The 10264-nt window shown below is 33.3% G+C and overlaps 1 protein-coding gene across 1 annotated transcript; it reads right to left on the reverse strand.

The window, feature by feature from the left end:
• Window positions 1–2971: 2971 nt before the first annotated feature.
• On the reverse strand, window positions 2972–7738 carry LOC131067759 (sugar transport protein 7). The gene is made up of 5 exons (XM_058002891.2): window positions 7640–7738; window positions 7312–7478; window positions 6026–6348; window positions 5275–5901; window positions 2972–3595 (listed from the first exon to the last, which is right to left on the reverse strand). Exons 2-5 carry the CDS (start codon window positions 7454–7456, stop codon window positions 3104–3106), a joined length of 1587 nt encoding a protein of 528 aa, XP_057858874.2. The 5' UTR covers window positions 7457–7478; window positions 7640–7738; the 3' UTR covers window positions 2972–3103.
• Between the last annotated feature and the right edge of the window lie 2526 nt (window positions 7739–10264).

Below are 10264 nucleotides of genomic sequence, written 5' to 3' on the forward strand. Positions count from 1 at the left end.
TTGTTAATAATATAAATAGTTTTACTTTGTAAGCTTCTTTTTTCTTGAAAGGGTTTTCTTAGGGTAATAATGTGACAACTATATTTTTATGCATTGCATGTCACTTAAATGTGAATGCATGTATTATTATCTTATCTAGACTTACTAGATCTACATATTTCTACATTATCTCTTCTTATAGATTATTTGTGGGAAATATTTTTCACATCTTAGATTTCTTCCACAATGGAGTGAGCTTGGTATTTAGGATCATGTCAAAACCTAATGAGATAAATTAGAGTGTTGTTGAGAGGATTCTTAAGCATTAAATAGGGACATTAAATTAAGGTCTTCATTTTCGACATTTTGAGGATAGTAGTTAAGTTGGATATACGGATTCAAATTGGGCAATTTCTATGGATCATAAAAAACCTTACCCATTCAACTTTAGTTCAGCAATATTTTCTTGGAAGTCCCCCTTAAAAAAGACAACAAACAACATAGCCATCAAACTAAATATTTTTCTAGTTAATATCCATAGAACTTGCCAGTCAATATGGTCAAGGAGGTTGTTGGACATAATGTTGATTCCCCTTAGTTCAATTTTTACAGTAGAGGTTGAGTACATGTTTTCCACTTTCATAACTTGCTAGTCAATATGGTCAAGGAGATTGTTAGCAGATATACAACAAATAGATAATGGTCCCACAATGTTGTATTATCTAATCGAAGTACTAACTAGCAATTGCATGCTTTTTCCATGCAATAAATGTCGATATGTTCACATTTTCAAATGTGAAATCAAAAATTAAATTGTAAATTTAATGTGTTGGCATGGAAGCCAAATGTCTACTTTGTTTTTTATTCAATGGTACATTTCTATAATTGAAGCATTCAATACCAAAATCACAAATGAAAATGTATCTTCCCTTTCTACTAAAGTTTTAACTCATGCATTTTCAACAGATTTATGAATCACAACACCCTCGCAGCATTATAAAACTCTTAACTAACCATGTAATAGAATTGCAAGGCAGAGTTATTTCCATAATGAGATCCAACATTTTAAATTCAAACAACAAAACAAATTTATACTAAAAAAGTGGGATAGAAATCTAATGCAGAAATTTATTATGTTCATCTCCTTAAAATCAAGGACAATTTGTAGGAAGAGATGAAACTGAGAATTGGAAACATACAATTCAATTTTAAATAGAAAAATTCATTATTATCTTATATTTGAATATTATAAATCAGTATTGATTTCTCTAAAATGAAATACATAATAAATTAAAAAAAGTTGCACACAAAACCATTCAAGATAATCCTTCAATATGGATATTAAAACATATTTAAGATAATCTTCAAAATATTCTAAAAAACAAATCATTTATAATGTAAAAAAAAAAATATTCAAGATATTTATATCATAAAAAGAAAAATTTTAAATTTCTAAATTGATATTAAAAAATATTCAAGGTAATCCTCAAAATATGCTAAAAAGTCAATGGGCCCTTGGTCTATTGGTGAAGTTGAATGGTTCAAAATGAGCCCACCAGGGATCAAGTCTTGCTGAGTGCAAGGCTCCGACATCATAAGGGATGAGGCAGAATGAATACACACAAAAAATAAAATTGTCATTTTTGTGTGACTGCTGATTTAATTTTCCTTGAGGCTGACAGGCTGACAATTTCTGGACTTAATAACCTCACACTTAAAGCCTATCAAGCATATGAAATTCAACATCAATATATCAAAAAGTTGGCTTAACAAGAAGCTTAAATATTACCCTACATACAATCAAATAGTTGATATGTGCCTTACTTGTAACCGGTTTCAAAAACTTTGAGATTTGCTTCAAGTTCTTCCCAATATTCATTATGAGGAAGCATGAAAGAATAATAAACACTTGTTTTGTAGTTATTGATTTTTAAAGATGACAATTAGATAGAAGTTAGTTTCTCATTCAATTTGCAATTTTTTTCTCATAAACACCGTTTTGGACCTTACACATTTATTACACTGAGTTGATGATCCTTACACATTTCCTACACTGAGTTGATGAACTGCATATCATTGTTCCTGTCTGTTGTTGCTCTATTTCTTTAATCTTGCTTGCAAATGCCACAGGGCATTATTTCCCACTATCATGTTGTAAGGTATTGAGATGACCTTCAATACAATTTGAAATGCTTTTAGACTGTGTTCATTTGTGCACATTTTAAAATCATTAGTTATTACGCAAGTGAACTGTTCTGTTCCCTGTATAATTTCTGCCATGGTCAAGATGGATATCTGATTGGGCAGAAACTATTAAGGTATTGAAATGACCTTCAATACAATTTGAAATGCTTTTAGGCTGTGTTTATCTTTGTTTATTTTGAATCATTAGTTAACATGTAATTATACTGGTATCTTCCTTTGATAATTTCTGTCATTTTTGTAGTATTTCAAATTGGATGCTATTTTAAGGTAAATGCTTTTGACTGGAATTACGAATGGAGAATGGGTTTTAAAAGGACACCAAAACCTTTTACAATAAGATCAACAAGAAAATGGAATGAAGAAAGACAAAGGCAATAAGATCAACAAGAAAATGGAATGAAGAAAGACAAAGGACGGACCAAAGAAGGCCCCCATTGCAACAGAGCCATCGAACCAAAAGAAACCAAACCAACAGCCAAGGCAGTTTGAAACCAAATCTAACCAAATGGCTCTGAAGAAAAGCAGGACCAGAATGAACAGTTCTACCTTTCTTCGAGGAAGTACCAGTCTCAATCAAAGGGCACACAAGTCCAGCTTCAAGTTTTTGACTTGAGTTTATAATTGAAACAAGTTCACAAAATTATTGGGGGATCTGGACAATTAATAGAATGAACCTCATCCATGGCTTCAAGAATTTGACTAGAGATGATAACTTTTGATCGATTAACTCAAAACCAAATTACAAAATGAAAGCTAAGATACTGCAATCATATTAAAATCTCCAAACTGAATTACAAGATCTTAAGGGCAATCATATTAAAATCTCCAAACTGAGTTACAAGATCTTAAGGGCAATGCAGATGTGCACTTACATGGTTACACTTATGGTAAAGAAGTTAAGAAATCTCCCATAAATAAGTTAGTGTTGGAGCCCATTTTTTGTAGCTTCTGCAAATGCAGACTCTGTATCTTGAAGTTTCCCATTTCCTTCAACACTGTTAAGGGGTGGCACTATTTTCTTCCAGAACCAGTGTTTTCTCCATAGAAGAATCATCTCTTCAATGGGAACACCCTTGGTTTCTGGCAAGAGGAAGTATACAAAGACAGTCATAATAAAGATCCAACCTGCGAAGAATAGGAAAATCCCAAATTTGAATGTACAAAGAAGGGAGAGGAAGGACTGTGCAATTACAAATGTAAAAAATAGGTTTACAGTAACAGTTATCGCCTGTCCAGCAGACCGAGTCTCTAAAGGAAAAATTTCACTTGGCACAGTCCATCCAAGAGGACCCCATGACCACCCAAATGCAGCCACAAATAAACAGATCATTATTACCAAAAACACTGAGAAGCCCTTGGAAAGCTCCTTATCTCCTCCAAACTTCAAGCCCAAGATTATGCTGACAGTAACCTGTGCACAGAGGAGATGATAATGTCACTTAAAAATCTAATTGTTCACAGCCCCATAATAATGAATGCAACTGATCCCTCTCTATAATCTGATAATATGTAAATATGTTTTCGAATTAGTCAATACTAATGATAATGAATACCTTGTTTTCAAAGGATGTTTATTACCTGTAAAAATATAAACTGTTTAATTGAACGCAGTTTAAGCCAGAAATCTTCTACACAAAACTGTTTAATGTTAAAAGATCTGGACAGTGTAGGATTCCATGTTCCAAAAATGAGAACCTCTTGCTGTTGGGTTGCTTTTGAACAATATATAGTATGAACAGAATACAATTTTGCAATGTTCCACGGAGTTTTCTGCCAGGGGACGTGGGGATCTGTTTCGTGGACTGGGGGACCAAGGGTAAACATTTGGGGACGTTGAGGGGACAGTGGGGGAATGGTAGCGGAGTGGTGGTGGGGGTGGTGCTCATATAAAAATAAGAGGTGAATTGAAATCTTCAAGGTAAAATCTACAATATAATATCTCTGTGAGTGCCCCATTAAAGGCCAACTAGTTTTCACAAAGTTAAAGATTGCAATCAGTATGTAATGTCATGCGCAATATAGCAAGCAACCCAACGGCAATCACGGCAGAGGTGGTGCTGTGGGGGAATGTTTCCCCCCAAGTGCACAAGTCTTGGAAATGTCCCCCTACAGGGGACGTGGGTTTTTTTGGGGGGGATGCGTTCCTGTGGAACACTGCAATTTTGTGCACTTACAAGGGGTAGGTCTCATACACCAAGTTGAGTTTTGCATGACTGTGATTTATAAAGGCTGTCTTTTACCTTTACCTATTGAGCTACTTGCCATTTCATCATAGGTTTCACTCTACAGTTAAATACAAAAGGGGACAATTAATGCTATTAGAATTCTATAATCCATGTCAATCTTGTATGCAAGTTTCTGGATTTGATTGTGTGCAAAATTTTCAATCATCTTGCCAGAAACTTCCATACAAAAAAACAGGACAAGTTTAGCTTTGAGAAACATAAAAATGGATTACATGCGTATTGTGTGAAGCTTGACCTATAAGCTCTGGGTTGTTAAAAGCTTCTTTGGAAACTGCTTTTAGAATGTTGTTGCATCTCTTCTGACCCTGTATTCATGTTTTGAAGTAAGCTTTTAACTTGTGCTTTCAGTAGTTCCTTTTAGGTGTTAATTCTGACTAGTTTACCTTCTATTGGAAGAAATTTGAGCATGATGGAATCCGAAAGGTCCTTTTTTCATCCCAATAATGCTGAAGGAGTTGGACAAGAGTCTGTTTTTCTCTCTATTTTTTCTGCATTCTAAGGTAAACGGTTGAACCTTGGACCTTCTTTTGAGCAATATGGAAGAGAAAACCCTTTTGCCAGATACATAGATACTAATTGGCAGGATTGAGGAGACCCCCTTACAGTCAGCTCTAATCCGTGGTTTATTGAGATTGCCTGCCTGAAAAACTGGGCATATCTCACAGTTGGAGGATTTTTCAATGGCAGAGCTCAAATTGAGGTTCCTTAATAAGCATGGATAGAATTTGAGCCTTGTGCATAACAGTCTTCAAATCCAAAAAAAACTTGTGTGGTATCACATTTTACTGAATTTTGTAAGGAAGCAACAAAGAAAGCAAAATTTATAAGAAGACCATGCCCATACCTGACATATTACCATCTGAATTCCACCACTAATTAGCAGGACTCTACGCCCCAATCTATCTACAAGGACAATGGATACAATGGTCGAACCCACGAGCACAGCTCCAGTCATAACAGAAGAATACAAGGAGGCATTTGCACCAAAGCCCAAACTCTGGAAAAGAACAGGAGCATAAAACAATATCGAGTTTATTCCAGTCATTATCTGAAAAGTTGGCATGCAGATTGCCATCACAAGCTGTGGACGATTTCTCCGTATTAAAATGTTCCTAAAAGGATGCTTGATGGATTTAGCCAATTCACTTGCTTCCATCATATCGTCAAATTCAGCGTCCACATCCTTGGTACCCCTAATTCTTTCCAAAACAGCCCGACCTTTATCCAGACGCCCCTGTTCTATCAAACTGTTGGGGGTCTCTGGAATATACAGTCCTCCAACAGTCATCAAAAATGCAGGAGCAGCAGCTATGCCCAGAGAAAGACGCCATCCCCAGGGTTCTATTTTCTGTGTCCCATAGTTCACCATGTTTGCTGTAAAAATCCCTGATGTTGTTGCTAATTGGAACAGCATGTTCAGCCCACCTCTGAGCTTTGCAGGAGCCAGCTCTGAGAGATAAAGTGGGACGGCCTTCACAAAAATTCAAATATAAATGCCTATGTAAACACCAATTCAACAAACTTCAAATTAAACAACCCTTCAAGCCAACAGAATCAATTATAAATTAGATCAAAACAATCAAATCCTCGTATACCTGATTTCCAAACCCGATTCCCACACCAAGCAATATGCGTCCGATAAAGAGCATGACCAAATTTACGGCACTTGCATTGAGAACTGCACCTGACATAAAACTGATCCCCCCACAGATAATACTAATCTTTCGTCCATGCAACCTGGTCACATAAGAGGCAGCCAGTGAAGCAAACAGCCCTGCTATATAGAGTGATGATGTGAACATAGCGACAGCTTGATTGTTATATTTGCAGTAATCGCTATCTTTTGCCTCAGAGTGCTTTCTGTGGTACACAGTAGGGAAGAACTTCTTCAGAAAAGGATCCATGGATGTCACTCCACCTGACAGCACCCAAAAGATTCAGGAGAAGAAATCTCAGTTTATATTTAACGAGCTTAGAAAAACCAATTTTATGTAATTTTTTGCATTCAAGATTTGATGCTGCGAAGATAGCTGCTATAGGCATAATTACTTTCTCTAATTTCAATCTCAAGGGCTTCATTAATATGAAAACCAAGAATCACCCAATGTTTATGAGATCTCATCCAGCCTAATCGCTCAAGCTCATGACAGGTTTTTCATGACTGACTACTCATGAGACACGGGTCAATGAAGAAGAATAAATGACTACTCATGAGACTGGATCATTAAAGGAGAACTTTCTGTTGGACTTAAAAGCCAAGTAGATGACTCCAGTTTAAGAACAGATAATAAATCACTACTCATAACACATGTCGTTCAAGAAGTTCGGTAAGACTAAAAATAGTTAATGGCACCAAAAACACAGTATTTTTCTTCACGTTTCTAACAATGAGAGGGTACACAAAAGACTTGTACAGGAACGTAAATTTGATCCACTGTCACTTATTTCTGCAGGGTGGATCTTCTGTTGCTGAATTTTAATAAGAAACGCCCCTGCAATTCCTAAATTTCCCTATCATATAAGACATAGATATCATCAAAATACCAAAAATTTCTGGCAAACAATCTTTAAAACTGAAATTTAATGCTATAAGCTCGTTTTCGCCCTTAATTTCAACCCCAAACAGTGACCATTGATACCAATTCTTTTGCCCAGTTTCAATTTCATGGCTTTATGAGAAAGATGTCATCAAATACTGAATTCAATTGGTGAAAAAGCTAGCCTCGCAGATAAGATTAGACCCAATTCTCAGATAGTTTGAATGTTTCACCAAGACTTGAAGATTCAAGACAATTGAAGTCTGAAAACAAACATATAATGGCTCAAAAATTAATGTCCTTGTACAAAAAAATCTTATCTTGTAAACAGATCTTATACTCACCGGATATACCAATGTCATAGCCAAATATGGAGCCCCCAACAGCAGCGATAATGGATGCCACCACCACATAGATAGTTGCTCGACCTTGGTATCTCCCTGCTCTTTCTTGGGAAACACCCACAACATGCAAAGACCCTCCAGCCATTGTTACACTAGAATTGCTGCAGCTGTTAGTGCTATAACCATTGAGTCTTTCCCTACCAAAGTCTTTATATAGACATCACCTCATCTGAAGGAATTAAATAACAATGGCCTAACATTTTAATATAATGGAGTAACCATTGACTGAATCTCCAACAAGGGCCTAGAAGTGGGTAAAAAAACCGACCTTTTTGAATGTATGGAAGACAATTTCACAGATTTTTACCCCCTGTCAAAAAAAGTACTGTAATGCTTCTGAAGTGGGGTGGACTGTATTTGGAATTTTTTGAAGGTTTGTTGTGTTTGTGTAAACGAGAAATGTGCCTAAATATCCTCCTCCTCCGGGTGACTCATACATGCCACGTGAGCTTTGAATTTAACTATGGATAAGTTATCGGTCACACATCCATTTTTACCGCTTAGTTGAAGTTTCAAACATGCCAACTCTGATAACTGTTGCTGTTACTTCAAAAACAAAAGATAAAATCAAAGATTAAATGCATTTAACAATGCATACGAGTACTTATCTTCTCTGTAACAAAGTTCTCTTGCTTTTTGTGTCTTCTTTTTAAAATCTGATAATTATGGTGAAGATTTCTTATCTTCTGGTATAACAAGTTCTATTGCTTTTTGTGATTTTTTTATTTAATCGGATACTTATGGTAAAGATTATGTGGATTTTTAATTTTTTTTAATAAATTTTTTTATAGGGGAAGACAACTAGTTATGTATTAATAGCCGGTTATGTAGCTCATTTCGGGGTTAGTGCATGGTTACTATCCAGAAACTAGAACAATAGATATAAGCAGTTAAGCAGTTAAGTAGCTATAACGACTCTAATATGCTTCCCCTAATGTTGTTTTTCTTCTCCTGATTTGATAGATAAAAAAATATATTTATATTTTTTATATTTTATTATATATTAAACATAAACATAAATAAAATTTTAGTTATATCTTAATATTTAAAATGAAATAATTCTTATGTGAATAAAATAGCTCTAAATTAATCAATCGTATTGTTTAAAAATAATTAAAGACTGGTTACATTGAAATCCCATGTCCCTTTTCCAACATGAAAACATATATCTTGTTAGGACCCCCACTATCGGCAATGTCTAGTCTAGTGCAAACTATAGTCAAACTACCAATTGCACTCACATAAAGGATGTTAAGAGCATTTCCTCCATCTCATTTGGTGTAAAAAAAAAAACATGTTGGTGCTCTAAATTACATATGCAACTCTTAAAGACACACACTAAGAACTAGCAGGGGCAAACAACTCACAATTTGGATTAACTAACAGGGGCAAACAACTCTTCTACACATCTTAGCCATACCACATCGATTATGATATCTTACATATTTGTTACTAAATACCCCTCACTTAGCAATCTTTTGTACAACACATTTTTTATGTTAGAAATATACAATTATAAATTATTTCATTATACTATTAGATAATATTTTTTTCTAATCAATATGATAATAATTATTAATGTATGATATTAAATAAAATAATATATAATTTCATTCTAAATAAACACATGCCATTAAACTTACTATTAACCCTAGGGAATGAACTAAACTTACTATTAACCCTAGGGAATGAACTAAAGATCAACAAAGCTAGTTTGTCCAAGGTGGTTGTGAGAGTTTTGGTTATATTATGCATGATAAGCTTATCTAAAATAGACAACAACATATAGAAGGGGAGGATTGTTTCGTTCATATGGAAGGTCAAACAAGTAAATGAGATATTCTTATGATTTAAAAAATATATATCTGAAAGTGAATATTAAAATGCTACAATTTATGTTGATGTCAACACTAATGGTCATGTATTCTAAATCTATATCGTTAGGAAATAAAATTGCTAAACTATGTAGGAGTCAACTCTTTTACACTTCTTTTAAAAAGTACTTTATTTTATACTACATTAAACATCATGAACCACATTGTTAATAAAATAATTAATTTTTTATTATTTTTAAAAATTTATAGAATTAAATATCATAAACCATAATGTTAATTCTATATTTTGTATTTCTTATTATTTATGATTTACTAAAATATAAATCATAAAAGTTCTATTTATTTTATGTATACAAGTTATAATGATATTTTAAAATTAGGTATCTTAAATTTTCATACTTGAATTATATATTCATAAGATTTGTGTATGAATGAATCATACCTTTTATAATATTTTAAAAATATTAGAAATTTGATATGCATGAATCATTTTAATTTGTAATAAAAATATTTTTATTATATATTAAAATAGATACACTAATTAAAATTTTTTTTGGCCCCAACTAATATTTATTATAAAATTTTAAAAATAAAAGTAACTAACTCTCAAGAACACTTGACAACTTATAGTCTTAAGTTTTTTTATTAAATAAGATTAAAGCATAATCTTAAGTTATTCCCTTCATAATCTTAATTATTTATTTGCCTATTTGTTATATTACATGTGAAAGGCCAAATAATATCCTATCTCAATGTCAACAATGTACAAAGCATGCTTTGTCTTTTCCCAATACAAATGAAACCTTTTCATAAGATATTATTTGTTTTCCCCATCTTTCTAGATAAATAAATATTAAAGAAATTATTATGGTATGAAGTATATTTCAAATTGAATATGTATGAAAGTGAGGAAAAGTCCCTTTAGATTGATTAAGACTTGAGCCAAGAAATTGGCAGATTTTTCTAGAAGTAAAATAACTTTTATAATAAATGACAAAAATGATTTTATATGTTTATTAATTTATAATTATAAATATTTTATAAGTCAAAGGAATAGT

This window comes from Cryptomeria japonica, chromosome 9 (assembly GCF_030272615.1).
Source record: "Cryptomeria japonica chromosome 9, Sugi_1.0, whole genome shotgun sequence".
Lineage (NCBI taxonomy): Eukaryota > Viridiplantae > Streptophyta > Pinopsida > Cupressales > Cupressaceae > Cryptomeria > Cryptomeria japonica.

What these genes read in the sequence shown, in the direction of transcription:
- LOC131067759 (XM_058002891.2), bottom strand. Translation starts at nt 7,456, where the DNA reads ATGGCTGGAGGGTCTTTGCATGTTGTGGGTGTTTCCCAAGAAAGAGCA. An exon ending in CTATGACATTGGTATATCCG is followed by an intron (nt 6,349 to 7,311) that starts GTGAGTATAAGA and finishes GGGTGCTGTCAG; the next exon opens with GTGGAGTGACATCCATGGAT. An exon ending in TTCAGATGGTAATATGTCAG is followed by an intron (nt 3,596 to 5,274) that starts GTATGGGCATGG and finishes CTCTGTGCACAG; the next exon opens with GTTACTGTCAGCATAATCTT.